General features: G+C 45.4%; 1 protein-coding gene across 4 annotated transcripts in view; it reads left to right on the top strand.

Annotated features, from left to right (window-relative positions):
* Window positions 1–19,216, top strand: part of LOC147096558 (uncharacterized) — a 194,006-nt gene that overhangs the window by 129,473 nt on the left and 45,317 nt on the right. For 3 of the 4 annotated variants that reach the window (XM_085975364.1, XM_085975362.1, XM_085975363.1), the window contains exon 3: window positions 9,794–11,023. The exons of the other annotated variant lie outside the window; for it this stretch is intronic. In XM_085975364.1, coding sequence (XP_085831490.1) covers window positions 9,901–10,854 — 954 coding nt within the window. In that variant the 5' untranslated portion in view covers window positions 9,794–9,900 and the 3' untranslated portion in view covers window positions 10,855–11,023. Of the gene's footprint in view, window positions 1–9,793; window positions 11,024–19,216 lie in introns of those variants that run through there. 4 annotated transcript variants of the gene reach the window in all.

The raw sequence follows: 19,216 nt of genomic DNA, 5'->3' as shown, positions 1-19,216 counted from the left end.
TAGCGGGCTTAAAAGTGGATAAACCCCCAGGCCCAGACGAGATGTATCCCAGCCTGCTGTGTGAGGCAAGGGAGGAGATTGCAGGGGCTCTGACACAAATTTTCAGAACCTCTCACAGGGGAGGTGCCAGAGGACTGGAGAACAGCTAACGTAGTACCATTATTCAAGAAGGGTAATAGTAGGGATAAACCAGGGAATTACAGGCCAATGAGCCAAACATCAGTGGTAGGGAAATTCTGAGGGACAGAATTAGTCTCCACTTGGAGAGGCAAGGATTAATCAAGGATAGTCAGCATGGCTTTGTCAGGGGGAGATCATGTATAACCAATTTGACTGAATTTTTCGATGGGGGTGACTAGATGTGTGGATGAGGGCAGTCCAGTTGATGTAATCTACATGGACTTCAGTAAGGCTTTTGACAAAGTCCCACATGGGAGACTGTTCAAGAAGGTAAAAGCCCATGGGATCCAGGGCAATTTGGCACATTGGATCCAAAATTGGCTTAGTGGCAGGAGGCAGAGGGTGATGGTCGAAGGTTGTTTTTGTGACTGGAAGCCTGTGTCCAGTGGTGTACTGCAGGGATTGGTGCTGGGTCCTTTGCTGTTTGTAGTGTACATTAATGATTTAGATATGAATGTAGGAGGTATGATCAGTAAGTTCGCAGATGACACGAAAATTGGTGGAGTGGTAAATAGCGAGGAGGGAAGCCTCAGGCTACAGGAGAATATAGACGGGTTGGTTAGATGGGCAGCACAGTGGCAAATGGAATTTAACCCTGAAAAGTATGAGGTGATGCATTTTGGGAGGACTTACAAGGGAATACACAATGAATGATAGGACCCTAGGAAGGACAGGATCAGAGGGACCTTGGTGTGCATGTACATAGATCCCTGAGGGCAGCAGGACAGCTAGATAGGGTGGTTAAGAAGGCATATGGGATAATTATATTCTATGCCTCGGCTAATGAAGGCAAGAGGAGGGAGGTTATGATGGAGCTGTACAAAACGCTAGTTAGGCCACAGCTGGATTACTGTGTGCAGTTCTGGTTGCCACACTATAGGAAGGATGCGATTGCATTGGAGAGGGTGCAAAGGAGATTCACCAGGGTGTTACCTGGGCTGGACGCTTCAGCTATGAAGAGAGACTGGACAGACTGGGGTTGTTTTCCTTAGAGCAGAGAAGCCTGAGGGGGGACCTGATTGAGGTGTACAAAATTATGAGGGGCATAGGGTAGATAGAAAGGAACTTTTCCCCTTAGTAGAGGGATCAATAACCAGGGGGCATAAGTTCAAGGTAAAGGGCGGGAGGTTTAGAGGGGATGTGAGAAAGAACTTTTTCACCCAGAGGGTGGTTGGAGTCTGGAACTCACTGCCTGAAAGGGTTGTGGAGGCAGGAACCCTCACAACATTGAAGAAGCATTTAGATGAGCACTTGAAACGCCATAGCATACAAGGCTACGGACCAAGTGCTGGAAAATGGGATTAGAATAGACAGGGCTTGATGGCCGGCGCGGACACGATGGGCCGAAGGGCCCCTTTCTGTGCTGTATAAACCTATGACTCTATGGTAGCACTGTTGCCTCTGAGGCATAAGGTTGTGGGTTCAAGTCCCACTCCAGAGACTTGAGCACAAAAATTCAGGCTGACACTCCAGTGCAGTACTGAGGCACTGTCAGAGGTGGCGTCTTTCGGATGAGACATTAAACTGAGGCCCTGTCTGCTCTCTCAGGTGGATGTAAAAGATCCCATGACACTATTTTGAGAAAGAAAGACTTGCATTTATATAGTGCTTTCATGACCAGCAGACGTCTTGAAGTGCTTTACAGCCAATGAAGTACTTTTGAGGTGTAGTCACTGTTGTAATGTGGGAAAGAGCAGGGGAAATATCCCCGGTGTGCTAGCCAATTTTTATCCCTCAATCAATGTAACAACAGGATAATAGCAAAATACTGTGGATGCTGGAAATCTGAAATAACAACAGGAAATGCTGGAAACACACAGCAGGCGAGGCAACATCCGTAGAGAGAGAAACAGAGTTAACAAAAAGATACATTATCTGGTCATTATCACATTGCTGTTTGTGGGAGCTTGCTGTGCGCTATTTCACTGCCGCATTTCCTACATTACAACAGTGACTACACTTCAAAAGTACTTCATTGGCTGTAAAGCACTTTAGGACGTCCGGTGGTGGTGAAAGGCGCCACAGAAATGCAAGTGTTTCTTTCTTCACTGGTCTCACCAGCGACCTCTTCTGGCTGATTGACAGACGATAGTCCGCGCATGCGCACAGGGAACGGCGGTTTGGACCGAATCCGGCACAGCGACCTCTCCCGGTTACCAAGGGTAATAACCGTGCGTGCCCAGAGGAGATCAACCCCCTCCCCCACTCGGAGCTGCGCCTGCACGATCGGATCCTGCCGGACGGAGTCGGCGCGGGCCATTCCGGGGAAAGGCCTTGGTGTCGGTTCCAGAGTCGCGATCGGTGATGCAAAGTGAGTTTTCTCCGCTCCGATTGGGTGGAGAATCGCACGGGGTCGGGGGGAGGGGTGGATCGGGAGAGAATAAGGAGAAATAGAAAAACCTGAGAGGCCGCGAATCCCCGGACCGAGCGGCGGCAGTTGGACGGAGCACGTGATCTCCTCGGGGACACGTGGCCCGGGCCCAGGGCCTGATTGACGGGAGCTTCCGACCAATAGGGAGCGGGCAGGGCTGGAGGAGCGAGCCGGCGGCGGGTCCTCCAACCAATCGGGGAGCCCGAGGGGCGGGACTAGCGCCGGCTGATTGTCTGATCCACAGGGCAGCGAGTTTCTCCAGTCCCTTGTTCACGGCCCGGGGCCAGGGGAGGCTGTGGGCCTTTATTCCCCGCATTGGACACAAGGCTCTTTGGCTCGCAACACACTGGCTCAGGTTTTAATAGAGACTTTTTAAATTCATCAATAAAAGCAGATAAACCCCTGAAATAAAGAATAGATTTGCCTTTCTAATCTAGGCTTTATTAACTTAAAAGTCCTGTCGCACATCTTCAACACCCAGTCCCAACTAAAGGCTGGAAAGAACTGAATTTAAGATGGCCACCACAAATCACATGACATCAACTACCAATGAGATTACAGCATATATCCCAAGGCAGGAAACAAACAACCAATCACAATACTTCTTACTAAAGAATAATCACCACATTCACCCCTCCTTTTAAAATATACTCCAACCTAAATAACCTTTACAATTTATAATTAATTATTTACAACTAAAACTATGCACAGACAAAATAAAACTATTCAACATGACACAATACTAAGTGAGCAACAACAAATAGTAACATTGCACATAAGTATTAAGTATCTCTCAACTAAAACAATATAATATAATATTTCAACAATTTTAAAACATTACTATCAATTTAAAAGTCCATTTTCAATCGGTCGACCGGATATCTTGTTCGTCTCGACCTTCTCAACCTTGGTGAAATTCCTTGCCCTCCCACACCAGGAGACACAGAAGTATCTTCTGCCGGAAGGCTATCCATATCCCGATTTTCAACGGTTTCCGGATTAGAAATCCCATCAGGAGGTAAACTGGGACGGTCATGAACATCCATCGAGGGCTGACTAATAGAAGTATAATTATCTGCAGTCGGATTGGAAATATTCGTAGTATCTGTAACAGCATCCACATTATCTGAATCATGACTATTGTTAATATCCTCAGAAGAGGGCTGGCCACCACAAGGAGCCAAGTCTTTAATTGAAACGGTACTTTCTTTCCCATCTTGGAATCGAATATGAGCATATTGGGAATTTGCCTCCAACAGCTCCACCTCCTCCACTAAAGGATCATATTTTGACAATCTAACATGGCGTCGAAGCAGCACAGGTCCCTGCATAGTAAGCCATGAAGGTACCGAATATCCCGTAGTAGATCTCCGCAGATAGTTAAAGAGCCTTTCATGGGGGGTCACATTAGTAGCCGTTGAAAGCAATGATCTAATGGAATGCAGGGCATCAGGCAGTACAATTTCCCACTGTGTATTCTTAAGGTTCCGGGATGTCAAAGCCAACATAACTGCCTTCCAGATCACCCCATTGTATCGTTCGCACTGTCCATTACCCTGGGGATTATACGGGGTAGTTCTGCTAGTAGAAATTCCCCGACTCTGAAGGTATTCCTTCAACTGGGAAGACATAAAAGAACTTCCCTGATCCGAATGGATATACGCAGGCATCCCAAAGATGACAAAAAGTTGAGTCAGACATTTGATAACTGTAGCAGCTGATACGTCTGCGCAAGGAAAAGCAAAAGGGAACCTTGAAAACTCATCCACAACAGTAAATATATATCGGTTTTGAGTAGTTGAAGGAAGAGGCCCCTTGAAATCGACGCTCAAACGTTCAAAAGGAGAAGTAGCCTTTATAAGATGAGCTCGTTGAGGCTTAAAGAAATTCGGTTTACACCGAGCACAGATAGAACATGATGAAGTCATCCGCTTGACATCTTCAACTGAAAAGGGCAAATTCTTACTGCGTACGAAGTGTATCATCCTCATAACCCCAGGATGGCATAAGGCATTGTGAAGATTAATAAGCGTATCTCCGTGAATCACAGAACAATAAGCCCTCGACAGCGCATCAGCAGCAACATTATCCTTCCCCGGACGATAAACTATAAATGGTAACATGCCAACTCAATCCTCCACCTCATTATTTTATCATTCTTAATCTTTCCAAAATGTTTGACATCAAACATAAAGGACACAGACTTTTGATCAGTTACCAACGTAAAATGTCGCCCCGATAAATAATGTCTCCATTTACGCAGTGCTTCTACTATTGCATACGCCTCTTTCTCTATTGAAGAATGCCTTTTTTCACTATTGTTCAAGGTACGTGAGAAAATGGCCACAGGTCTTCCATTTTGGTTCCGAGTAGCCCCAATTGCAAAATCAGAAGCATCCGTCTCAATCACAAAAGGAACCTGCTCATCAATAGAATGCACAACTGCTCCAAGGATATCCTTTTTAAAATTATCAAAACACGTCCTGGCCTCCCATGATAGAGGATATGTCGTAACCCGAATAAGAGGCCGGATCTTCTGTGAAAAATTTGCAATCCAATTAGAATAGTAAGAAAACAGTCCAACAACTCGTTGCAAAGCCTTAGAATTAGTAGGACAAGGTAAATCAATCAATGGTCGCAGACGTTCTGGGTCTGGTTTAATCTTGTTTCCCGAGGTAATGTACCCCAGTAGATTTACCTCAGTGGTCGAAAAGGTACACTTCTCTTTATTGAAAGTTAAACCAACTTTTTCCGCAGCTTGAAGGAATCTTTCTAAATTAGAATCATGCTCCACCCTTGATTTGCCACACACCGTGATGTCATCTAAGTATGAAAAGGTGTCAGAGAGAGAGTTATCACTTATAAAAGCATCCATTGCCCGTTGAAAACAAGCAACACCATTAGTAACACCAAATGGTATTCGGCAAAACTGATACAGCTTTCCACCAGCCTCAAAGGCCGTATATGGTTGATCCTTCTTAGCAATAGGAATCTGATGATAAGCACTCTTTAGGTCAATAGTGCTAAAAACCTTATACTGAGATACTTTATTGATAAGCTCATCAATCTTAGGCAAAGGGTACGCATCTAATTGAGTATACCTATTAATAGTTTGGGAATAGTCTATCACCATTCGTTTCTTATGTCTCTCGTTAGTCGTGACAACTACCTGTGCCCGCCAAGGCGAACAACTAGGTTCAATGATTCCTTCCAATAAGAGACGTTGAACTTCAGAATTAATAAATTCTATATCCTGACTGCTATACCTTCTTGACTTGGTAGCAATTGGCTTACAATCCGGCATCAAATTGGAAAAAAGTGATAATGGAGAAATGGATAAAGAGGTTAATCCACAAATAGATAAAGGTGGCTTAGTCCCGCCAAATGAAAGACTGAGAGACTCGTGTAACTGAAGCACATCATGACCAATCAAAATATCCGCACAGAGATTAGGCAAAACAGATAGGCGTATATCAGTATACGTATTACCTAGAAGAATCAATTTCACAAGGCAACAACCAGCTACTTGTGAAGTGAGAGTCGTCTGAGCCATACACACCTGATAGGAAACAGGCAAAATTTTCAAATGCTTCTCCTTTGCAAACTGAAGACTTATAAAACTCTCGGTACTGCCCGTATCTATAAGGGCCTTCACTTCCAACCCATTAACTTGGGCCGTAACTATAGCTTTGTTTAGGCCATGAGCAAATGCAGCAGAAATTGATGCAATAAACGCCCTATCTAAAGGCTGAATAGTCACAGAGGAGGTAATTGAACCTGATGATTTACACACACGTGCATAATGACCTCTCTTGCCGCATTTACTACACACAGCCTCCCGAGCAGGACACTTCAGACGAGGGTGCCGGACGTTCCCACAAAAATAATACTTCTGAATCCTAGAGGCAACAGCCGCTGAAGTAGAAACTGTTTCAGAATCTATTAAACCAATCCTATTAAGTCCACATAATTCCTTTTCATCCGGAACTGCCGAAACCACAGTCACAGGCCGATTAAAAGAGCATAAGAATCCGAACTTCTCTGAGCCACATCCAATGGAGAAGCTTGCTCAAAAGCACTCTTAAGATCCAAAATCTTATTTTCTAACAACCGCTGACGAATTGATCTAGACAGTAATCCATTAATAAAAGCATCCCGTACCGATTCTTCCTTATATTCTTCAGCCGTCACGGCCTTATAATTACAGTTAACACTAAGGCACCGAAGTGCTTGTAAATAAGCATCCAAAGATTCTCCCACCTGCTGCCTACGGGCAGATAGAAGGTGACGTGCAAATACCTCATTCTTTGGTTTAACAAAAATCTTTTCCAATGTAGAAATAGCCACTTCGTAAGTTTTACAGTCCAAAATATACTTATACACATCCGGAGCAATGTAGTTGATCAGCATATTCAGCTTATTTCGAGACTCTTGATCCAACACGCCCAAAAAGTTTTTAAATGTACAATACCAATGTTTCCATTTATCATCCACTCCTGCAGAATTAGGGTCAGCATTGAATCGTTCTGGTTGAAGATATCGCTCCATTCTGACATAAAGTTAATAAATTGAAATAAAGAATAGATTTGCCTTTCTAATCTAGGCTTTATTAACTTAAAAATCCTGTAGCACATCTTCAACACCCAGTCCCAACTAAAGGCTGGAAAGAACTGAATTTAAGATGGCCACCACAAATCACATGACATCAACTACCAATGAGATTACAGCATATATCCCAAGGCAGGAAACAAACAACCAATCACAATACTTCTTACTAAACATAAAGAATAATCACCACAACCCCAAACAAAATTTCTAATATTTTATAGAATCATAGAATGGTTACAGCACAGAAGGAGGCCATTCAGCCCGTCGATCCCGTGCCGGCTCTCTGCAAGACCACTTCAGCTAGTCCCACTCCCCGCTCTTTCCCCGTAACCCTGCAAATATCTTTACTTCAGGTACTTATCCAATTCCCTTTTGAAAGCCGTGATTGAATCTGCCTCCACCACCCTTTCAGGCAGTGCATTCCAGATCCTAACCACTCGCTGAGTAAAAAGGTTTTTCCTCATGTCGCCTTTGGTTCTTCTGCCAATCACCTTAAATCTGTGTCCTCTGGTTCGACCCTTCCGCCAATGGGAACAGTTTCTATCTACTCTGTCCAGAACCCTCGTGATTTTGAACACCTCTATCAAATCTCATCTCAACCTTCCCTGCTCTAAGGAGAACAACCTCAGCTTCTCCAGTCTATCCACCTAACTGAAGTCCCTCATCCCTGGAACCATTCTTGTAAATCTTTTCTGCACCCTCTCTGAGGCCTTCACATCCTTCCTAAAATGCGGCGCCCAGAATTGGACACACTACTCCAGTTGAGGCCGAACCAGTGTTTTATAAAGGTTCATCATAACCTCCTTGCTTTTGGACTCCATGCCTCTATTTATAAAGCCCAGGATCCCGCACGCTTTTTGAACTGCTTTCTCAACCTGCCCTGCCACCTTCAATGGTTTGTGCACACATACCCCCAGGTCTCTCTGTTCATGCACATATTTTAGACTTATACCCTTTAGTTTATATTGCCTCTCCTCATTCTTCCTACCAAAATATATCAGTTCGCACTTTTCGGCGTTAAATTTCATCTCCCATGTGTCCGCCCATTCCACCAGCATGTCTATGTCCTCTTGAAGTCTATCACAATCCTCCTCACTGTTCACTATACTTCCAAGTTTTGTGTCATCTGCATATTTTGAAACTGTGCCCTGTACACCCAGGTCTAAGTCATATATATATCAATCAAGAAAAGCAGTGGTCCTAGTACCGACCCCTGGGGAACACCACTGTATACCTTCCTCCAGTCTGAAAAACAACCGTTCACCACTACTCTGTTTCCTGTCACTTTGCCAATTCCGTATCCATGCTGCCACTGTCCCTTTTATTCCATGGGCTTCAACTTTGCTGGCAAGCCAATTATGTGGCACTTGTCGAACGCCTTTTGGAAATCCATGTACAACATGTTAACCGCATTGCCCTCATTAACCCCTCTGTTACCTCATCAAAAAACTCAATCAGAATCAGAGCGGCCGGGCCCGGCGGACGTGCGGCCAGGGCCCTGGCACCAGGAAACCCAGGGTGCAGCGCCTCCCCATCCGAGCCGCTGCTTCCCGGTTTCTTCAGCCGGTTCCACCAAGTCCGCCTCGGGGCAAAGGACAGGAGCCAGGATCCCAGAATGGCCCGCGGCCCCGGGGAGCATGCGTACTCTCAGCGGGGAAATCAGCGCGTTGGATAGAGCGGTTTCTGGGGCGCGGTGAATTGTGTGTGCTGCGGCCGCCATTAGTCAGCGGCTGTGGGGAAGAGCTTTATTGCAGGCTGACCGAAGGTATGTCCCTGGCCGCCTGTGTAGGTCTTTTTGTTGTTTCAGTTTGAGCTGGAGTGGAGATGGAGGAGAAGCTGCTGGGTTTAACCCCCAGTACTTCTGAGCCCAGGAGGACCCAACAATTTCCAATGTGTGACAGTCAAGGGAGGTGGATTCTGGAGGAGATTAGGTTGTTACACAGACACTGTCCCTACAATGTAAAAGAGTATTGTTTTAGGAACAAGTATTTCTGTAGAGGTTTTTAATCCATTTTACATACACAGATTTGTTTTCATTCATTCTTGGGATGTGGGCGTCGCTCGCAAGACCAGAATATGTTGCCAATCCCCATCTTCCCGTTGAGAAGGTGATGGTGGGCCGCCTTCTTGAACCGCTGCAGTCCGTGTGGTGAAGGTACTCCCACAATGCTGTTGTGTAAGGAGTTCCAGGATTTTCACCCAGTGATGATGTAGCAACGGTGATATATGTCCAAGTCAGGATGGTGTGTGACTTGGAGAACTTGGAGGTGATGGTGCTCCCATGCACCTTCTGCCTTTGTCCTTCTAGGTGCTGGAGGTTGCGGGTTTTGGAGGTTCTGTCAAAGTTCTGGTCGAGTTGCAGATGTATAAAGTCCATCTCCTTCGCCCCCTCCCACTCCCACCTCTCTCTCTCTCTCTCCTCCCATCGAGGCCAGAGTCCCAAACCAAGTGGCAGATTCCCTTCACTGAGGGACATTAGTGAACCAGTGGGATTTTATGACAATCCGGCAGCTTTCGTGGTCACTTTTTTCTAGTGCCGGCCCCACAAATAACCAGATTCATTGAGCTCAATTTCACAACCTGCCTCTTTAGTGGGTTCTCTCTCACGCTCCGTGTTTTAAATTTATTTTACAGGGTATTAGAAGGGGAGGATTTGCAGACGGGAAACTCAAACCACACATCACGTCAAGATCTGACAGTCACTTGATTCATCAGGAACTGAATATCATCGGCCTTTGAATATGGAAGCAAAAAGCACCGTTCACACCGGGGAGAGGCCGTTCACCTGCTCCGTGTGTGGGAAAGGATTCACTCACTCATCCACCCTGCTGAGACATCAGCGAGTTCACACTGGCGAGAGACCATTCAGGTGCTCTCACTGCGGGATAGGGTTCAGGCAACCATCTGAGCTCACTATACACCAACGAGTTCACACTGGGGAGAGGCCGTTCACCTGCTCCGTGTGTGGGAAGGGATTCACTCAGTCATCCACCCTGCTGAGACATCAGCTAGTTCACACTGACGAGAGACCATTCAGGTGCTCTCACTGCGGGATTGGGTTCAAGCGACCATCTGAGCTCACTATACACCAGAGAGTTCACACTGGGGAGAGACCGTTCACCTGCTCCGTGTGTGGGAAGGGATTCACTCAGTCATCCTCCCTGCTGTCACACCAGCGAGTTCACACTGATGAGAAACCTTTTAATTGCTCGGACTGTGGGAAGTGCTATAAAGGTTCCGGGGAACTGATACGCCATCAACGTGTTCACACTGGGGAGAGACCGTTCAGGTGCTCTCACTGCGGGAATGGGTTCAGGCAGTCAGCTGAGCTCACTGTACACCAGCGAGTTCACACCGGGGAGAGGCCGTTCACCTGCTCCGTGTGTGGAAAGGGATTCACTCGCTCATCCAACCTGCTGAGACACCAGCGAGTTCACACTGGGGAGAGACCGTTCACCTGCTCTGAGTGTGGGAAGGGATTCACAGAGTCATCCCACCTGCTGACACACCAGCGAGTTCACACTGGGGAGAGGCCGTTCACCTGCCCTGAGTGTGGGAAGGGATTCATTCAGTCATCCACCCTGCTGACACACCAGCGAGTTCACACTGGGGAGAGGCCGTTCACCTGCTCTGTGTGTGGGAAGGGATTCAGTCGCTCATCCACCCTGCTGACACACCAGCGAGTTCACAAGTGACTGCAGGGGTTGGATTCTGCTGTTACTGCTGCTGCTAATCACATCCAAGACTGAACCATGTTCATTCTGACAGGTGGGGATTGTTTCTGCTGATGTTAATAACTCCAGGAACTGGGCTGGAGTTTAATATTCTGGATATATGTCAAATAAATCAACTTTGTTTTAAACACATTGTTGTAGATATTTGTTTTCCCACCTGAGTGTTTAGCATCACCTGGCTGGAGCTCAGAAAGGACAATCTGGGGGAGGATCGTACGGCAGGAACAGAACTCCAGCCTGGACACAGCCTTTCAGGGCCACACTGAGAGGGGCAAACAGCACTTTGGTCTTTCTTGTCTCTCTTCACTGACAGCAAAGTTGCCGTGTGGGTTAATCTCAAGGCGTGTGAGATACGTGTCCCAGCCGCTCTCTGCCATGGTTCAGAGCTCCTAGGCACGGAACAGAAGGCTCCTTTAGGAATGTACCGCAGTGCTTTTTTTTTAATGGCCTTATTAACCTGTGTTGCTACTTTTAGTGATTTGTGTATCTGGATCCCTCTGCTCCTCCAGCCCATTTAGACTCTTAGGGGGTGAGGCGCTATCAATTACTCATAAAAGACTGAGAGTTAAGAGAGTAACTAAAGGCTTTTATTAACAAAAGAATGAAGGTCTGCCTCGAGTGGTGGACCGGTCCAGAAATACAAAGGGCTGGGGAGCAGTCACCTTTATACTAGGACTTGTGGGAGGAGTCAGCCGAGGCATGTCCAGGCATGTACACAGTGGAATACAAACAGTGGTTTACCACAGGGGGAAATTCGGTGGCGCCCCCTTTGGGTCGCTAATGTCACCGGGGCTAATTTTAGCTCCCTGAAAAAGTTAGCGCCCCTGCGCATTAAATTCAGTGGCAGCGCCCCAGGCAGGAGGCAGGGTGCTACTGGAAGCGCTCCCTTCCCTCTTGAGGCACTACCAGTGAATTTCACGGTGCTTCGTGTAACAGCACCATGCCCGTCAGCACATAGCACCGCGTCATAGCAGACCTCCCTCCCTGATTAAAGCGGAGGGGCCTAGCACTGCGCACACCGGGGCCCTGCTGGACCACCGGGGAGCGGGGTGTCGGATCAAGAGGGACGCCGGGCTGAGCGATCGCGGCTGACACCGAAGAAGAAAGGGGAAGGGGGCAGGTGCTGGCAGTCGGCCAAAATTAAAAGTTGCTGCCCGACACCTGCCCTTTAAGTGGTGTCGCCGCGGCTGCAGGAACAACCCCTGACCCTGTCGGACATATCATCCGGTGATAGGTCAGGAGTCGCAACCCAAGCTTGCAGCCAGGGTGCTGCGCACGGCGATGACGTCATTGCCGGTGGTGCAGTGCCGCGGGGCGCAACCGGCTGCCGCCGCCGCTAACCTCCCGTTGAATATCACAGCAGGCACAAAGCAACCCAATTTCACCCCCTTGTCCAAGTAGTGAGTGGCCTCCTTATTCTTCCCACCAAAACACACCCCCTCACACTGATCTACAGTGAACATAGTAACATAGAGATAGGAACAGGAGTAGGCCATTCGGCCCTTCGAGCCTGCTCCGCCATTCAATGAGATCATGGCTGATCCTCGTCTGAGATCATAGCTGATCTTACCAGTTCAGTACCCCGTCCCCGCCTTTTCTCCGTAACCCTTAATCCCCTTAGCCTTCAGAAATATATCCAATTCTCTCTTGAAAATATTTATTGAATTAGCCTTCACAGCCCTCTGTGGCAGGGAATTCCACAGGCTCACCACTCTTTGAGTGAAGAAATTCTTCCTCATCTCTGTTTTAAATGATTTGCCCGCTATTTTTAGACTGTGGCCCCTGGTTCTGTGCTCCCTGGCCATTGGAAACATTCTCTCTGAATTCAGCCTGTCCAGGCCTGCCATAATTTTATATGTTTCGATGAGATCCCCTCTCAATCTTCTAAACTCCAGTGAGTACAAGCCCAAACTATTTAATCTCTCTTCGTAGGTCATTCCCGCCATTCCAGGTATCAGCCTGGTGAATCGCCGTTGCACTCTTTCCATGGCAAGAACATCCTTCCGCAGATGGGGCGACCAAAACTGTACACAATACTCCAGATGCGGTCTCACCAGCACCTTGTACAGCTGTAGTAAGGTATCCCTATTCCTATACTCGAACCCCCTTGATATGAAGGCCAACATACCATTTGCCTTCTTAATCGCCTGTTGCACCTGCATGCTCTCCTTCAGTGACTGGTGCACAAGAACACCCAGGTCCCTCTGCACTTCCCCATCTCCCAATCTATTGCCATTTAGATAATAATCTACCCTCCTGTTTTTACCCCCAAAGTGGATAACCTCGCATTTATCCACATTATAGTGCATCTGCCACGTATCTGCCCATTCCCCCAACCTGTCCAAATCGCACTGTAGCCTCCTGACATCCTCATCAGAGCCCACCCCTCCTCCTAGTTTAGTGTCGTCAGCGAATTTGGAAATATTGCATCCAATTCCCTGATCCAGATCATTTATATATATTGTGAACAGCTGGGGTCCCAGGACAGATCCTTGCGGCACCCCGCTGGTCACTGCCTGCCACTCTGAAAACGAGCCGTTTATTCCAACTCTCTGTTTTCTATCCGCCAGCCAGTTCTCTATCCACGTTAATACTTTGCCCCCAATCCCATGAGCCTTAATTTTGCATGACAATCTTTTGTGTGGAACCTTATCGAAGGCTTTCTGGAAGTCAAGGTACACCACATCCACTGGCTCTCCCCCATCTATTTTACCAGTTACTTCCTCAAAAAATTCCAGCAGATTAGTCAAACACGATTTACCCTTTGTAAATCCATGTTGACTCTGTCCGATCCTTTCCCCATTTGACAAGTGCTCCGCTATTTTATCCTTAATAATGGACTCTAGCATTTTGCCCACAACCGATGTAAGGCTTACTGGTCTATAATTCCCTGCTTTCTCTCTACCCCCCTTTTTAAATATTGGGGTAACATTAGCTACCCTCCAATCCACGGGTACTGTTCCCGAGTCAATGGAGTTCCGGAAGATGATCCTTAGAGCATCTGCTATCTCCAGGGCCACCTCCTTAAGTACCCTAGGATGTAGTTTATCAGGCCCCGGGGATTTGTCGGCCTTCAGTCCCCTCAACTTACCCAACACCATATCCCTAGAGATACTAATTTCTGTCAGCTCCTCCCTCTCATTAGTCCCTATGTTTGCCGATATTCCTGGGAGGTTATTTGTGTCCTCCTTTGTGAATACAGAACCAAAGTATGAGTTTAATTGGTCTGCCATTTCCTTATTCTCCATTATATATTCTCCCGAATCGGACTGCAGGGGACCGACTTGGGATTTTACCAGTCTTTTCCTCCTGATATACCGATAAAAGCTTTTGCAGTCTGTCTTCATTTTTGCTGCAAGTTTACTTTCGTATTCTATTTTCCCCTTCCTGATTAATCCCTTTGTCCTCTTCTGCTGTATCCTGTACTGCCCCCAATCTTCCGGTCTGGTGCTTTTTTTTGCCAGTTGATATGCCCTTTTTTTTGATTTTATGCTGTCCCTAATTTCCCTCGTTATCCACGGTTGAGTCACCTTTTTAGGTTTATTTTTATGCCAAACCGGTATAAACATGTTCTGGAATTCTTCCATTCTATCTTTGAATGCTTGCCATTGTCTATCCACTGTCAATCCCCCCAGAAACACCACCCAATCAATCTTACCCAATTCCCGTCTCATACCCTCGTAATTCCCTTTATTTAAGTTCTGGACCTTAGTCTCTGATTCAATTTCCTCACTCTCCATCTCGACTGAGAGCTCGATCATATTATGATCGCTCTGACCCAAGGGGCCTCGTACAAGAAGATTGGTGATAAGTCCCTTCTCATTGCACAATACCCAGTCTAAAATGGCCTGATCTCGAGTCGGCTCCTCGACATATTGGTCCAGATAACCGTCCCGAAAACATTCCAGGAATTCCTCCTCCTCAGAATTTTTACTAATTTGGGTAGTCCAATCAATATGTAAATTAAAGTCACCCATGATGACAGCTGTGCTCTTATCGCACGCTTCTCTAGTTTCCCTTTTTATGCCTTCCCTCACCTCCATATTACTATTTGGAGGCCTATATATCACACCCACTAACGTTTTTCTCCCCTTGCTATTTCTCATTTCTACCCATACAGATTCCGTTTCATCCGAGTTAATATCCTTCCTTTCCATTGCATTAATCCCCTCCTTTACCAGCAATGCTACCCCACCTCCCCTACCTTTTTGCCGATCCTTCCTAAATATTGTATATCCCTGGATGTTAAGTTCCCAGCCTTGCCCACCCTGCAGCCACGTTTCTGTAATCCCAATCAAATCATACTTGTTTACCTCTATTTCCACAACTAATTCATCCACCTTGTTCCTAATGCTTCTAGCATTAAGATACAAAGCCTTCAGGCTTGCTTTTTTCACACTCTCATTATGAATTAGTTTGGCCCTTTGTGTTTCTCTCCTTTGCTTATTGCTTCTCACCTTTCTACCATCTATTTCTGACTTCATATGACTTCCCTCTTTTCCACTACCTAGGTTCCCATCCCCCTGCCAAATTAGTTTAAATCCTCCCGAACCGTCCTAGAAAATATTACCCCGAGGACATCGGCTCCCTCACAGTTCAGGTGTAGACCGTCCCCTTGGTACAGGTCACTCCTCCCCAAGAACTGGTTCCAATGCCTCAAGAATTTAAATCCCTCTCCCTTGCACCACTGCTCAAGCCACGTATTTAGCTTATCTATCTTACTCTCTCTAATCTTATTAGCTCGTGGCACTGGTAGCAATACAGAGATTACTACCTTTGAAGTCCTACTTTTCAATTTAGCTCCTAACTCCCTAAATTCAGCTTGTAGGACCTCCTCCCTCTTTTTACCTACATCGTTGGTACCTACATGTACCACGACAACTGGCTGATCCCCCTCCCCCTTCAGAATGCTCTGCACCCGCTCCGAGACATCCTTGAAATTCATAAACACACCGCCTCACACTGACCTATAGTGAAATTCATTAACACACCGCCTCACACTGATCTACAGTGAAATTCATTAACACACCACCTCACGCTGACCTATAGTGAAATTCATTACCACAGCACCTCACACTGATCTACAATGAAATTCATTAACACACCACCTCACACTGATCTATAGTGAAATTCATTAGCACGCCACCTCACACTGATCTACAGTGAAATTCATTAACACACCACCTCGCACTGATCTGTAGTGAAATTCATTAACACACTACCTCACACTGATCTACAGTGAAATTCATTAGCACGCCACCTCACACTGATCTACAGTGAAATTCATTAACACACCACCTCGCACTGATCTGTAGTGAAATTCATTAACACACCACCTCACACTGATCTATAGTGAAATTCATTAACACACCACCTCACACTGATCTATAGTGAAATTCATTAACACACCACCTCACACTGATCTACAGTGAAATTCATTAACACACCACCTCACGCTGACCTATAGTGAAATTCATTAACACACCACCTCACACTGATCGATAGTGAAATTCATTAACACACCACCTCACCCTGATCAATCGTGAAATTCATTAACAAACCCCTCACACTGATATAAAGTGAAATTCATTAACACACCACCTCACACTGATCTGCAGTGAAATTCATTAACACACCACCTCACCCTGATCTATAGTGAAATTCATTAACACAGCACCTCACACTGATCTACAGTGAAATTTATTAACACCACCTCGCACTGATCTACAGTGAAATTCATTAACACACCACCTCACACTGATCTATAGTGAAATTCATTAACTCACCCCCTCACGCTGATCTATTGTGAAATTCATTAACACACCACCTCACACTGAGCTATAGTGAAATTCAATAACACACCACCTCACACTGATCTATAGTGCAATCCATTAACACACCACCTCACACTGATCTATAGTGAAATTAATTAACACACCACCTCACACTGACCTACAGTGAAATTCATTAACACACCACCTCACACTGATCGATAGTGAAATTCATTAACACACCTCCTCACACTGATCTATAGTGAAATTCATTAACACACCACCTCACACTGATCTGCAGTGAAATTCATTAACACACCACCTCACACTGTTATATCGTGCAAACCATTAACAACCACCTCATGCTGACCTATAGTGAAATTCATTAACACACCACCTCACACTGATCTACAGTGAAATTCATTAACACACCACCTCGCACTGATCTACAGTGAAATTCATTAACACACCACCTCACACTGATCTATAGTGAAATTCATTAACACACCCCCTCACACTGATCTATAGTGAAATTCATTAACACACCACATCTCACTGATCTATAGTGAAGTTCATTAACACACCACCTCACACTGATTATAGTGAAATTCATTAACACACCACCTCACACTGATCTACAGTAAAATTCATTAACGCACCACCTCACACTGATCTACAGTGACATTCATTAACACCACCTCACACTGACCTATAGTGAAATTCATTAACACACCACCTCACACTGATCGATAGTGAAATTCATTAACACACCTCCTCACACTGATCTATAGTGCAATCCATTAACACACCACCTCACACTGATCTATAGTGAAATTCATTAACACACCACCTCACACTGATCTACAGTGAAATTCATTAGCACGCCACCTCACACTGATCTACAGTGAAATTCATTAACACACCACCTCGCACTGATCTGTAGTGAAATTCATTAACACACCACCTCACACTGATCTATAGTGAAATTCATTAACACACCACCTCACACTGATCTATAGTGAAATTCATTAACACACCACCTCACACTGATCTACAGTGAAATTCATTAACACACCACCTCACGCTGACCTATAGTGAAATTCATTAACACACCACCTCACACTGATCGATAGTGAAATTCATTAACACACCACCTCACCCTGATCAATCGTGAAATTCATTAACAAACCCCTCACACTGATATAAAGTGAAATTCATTAACACACCACCTCACACTGATCTGCAGTGAAATTCATTAACACACCACCTCACCCTGATCTATAGTGAAATTCATTAACACAGCACCTCACACTGATCTACAGTGAAATTTATTAACACCACCTCGCACTGATCTACAGTGAAATTCATTAACACACCACCTCACACTGATCTATAGTGAAATTCATTAACTCACCCCCTCACGCTGATCTATTGTGAAATTCATTAACACACCACCTCACACTGAGCTATAGTGAAATTCAATAACACACCACCTCACACTGATCTATAGTGCAATCCATTAACACACCACCTCACACTGATCTATAGTGAAATTAATTAACACACCACCTCACACTGACCTACAGTGAAATTCATTAACACACCACCTCACACTGATCGATAGTGAAATTCATTAACACACCTCCTCACACTGATCTATAGTGAAATTCATTAACACACCACCTCACACTGATCTGCAGTGAAATTCATTAACACACCACCTCACACTGTTATATCGTGCAAACCATTAACAACCACCTCATGCTGACCTATAGTGAAATTCATTAACACACCACCTCACACTGATCTACAGTGAAATTCATTAACACACCACCTCGCACTGATCTACAGTGAAATTCATTAACACACCACCTCACACTGATCTATAGTGAAATTCATTAACACACCCCCTCACACTGATCTATAGTGAAATTCATTAACACACCACATCTCACTGATCTATAGTGAAGTTCATTAACACACCACCTCACACTGATTATAGTGAAATTCATTAACACACCACCTCACACTGATCTACAGTAAAATTCATTAACGCACCACCTCACACTGATCTACAGTGACATTCATTAACACCACCTCACACTGACCTATAGTGAAATTCATTAACACACCACCTCACACTGATCGATAGTGAAATTCATTAACACACCTCCTCACACTGATCTATAGTGCAATCCATTAACACACCACCTCACACTGATCTATAGTGAAATTCATTAACACACCACCTCACACTGATCTATAGTGAAATTCATTAACACACCACCTCACACTGATCTACAGTGAATTTCATTAACACACCACCTCACACTGGTCTACAGTGAATTCATTAATGCGCCACCTCACACTGATCTATAGTGAAATTCATTAACACACCACCTCACACTGATCTATAGTGACATTCATTTGCCAATTACACACCCATGCTGAAATTTATTAATGGCTTGTTGCATTTTGTCTTTCTCAGTATTAACTCTACCTTTATTGGTATTATCGACAAACTTTATAATTGTTCTTCTGATTCCCGAGTC

The sequence above is a fragment of the Somniosus microcephalus genome, unplaced genomic scaffold (assembly GCF_052327205.1).
Source record: "Somniosus microcephalus isolate GS21.2 unplaced genomic scaffold, FLI_Smic_1.0 unresolved_chr1, whole genome shotgun sequence".
NCBI lineage: Eukaryota > Metazoa > Chordata > Chondrichthyes > Squaliformes > Somniosidae > Somniosus > Somniosus microcephalus.
The sequence above is the reverse complement of the archived record's forward strand: the minus strand, read 5'-3'. Positions and strand labels throughout refer to the sequence as shown.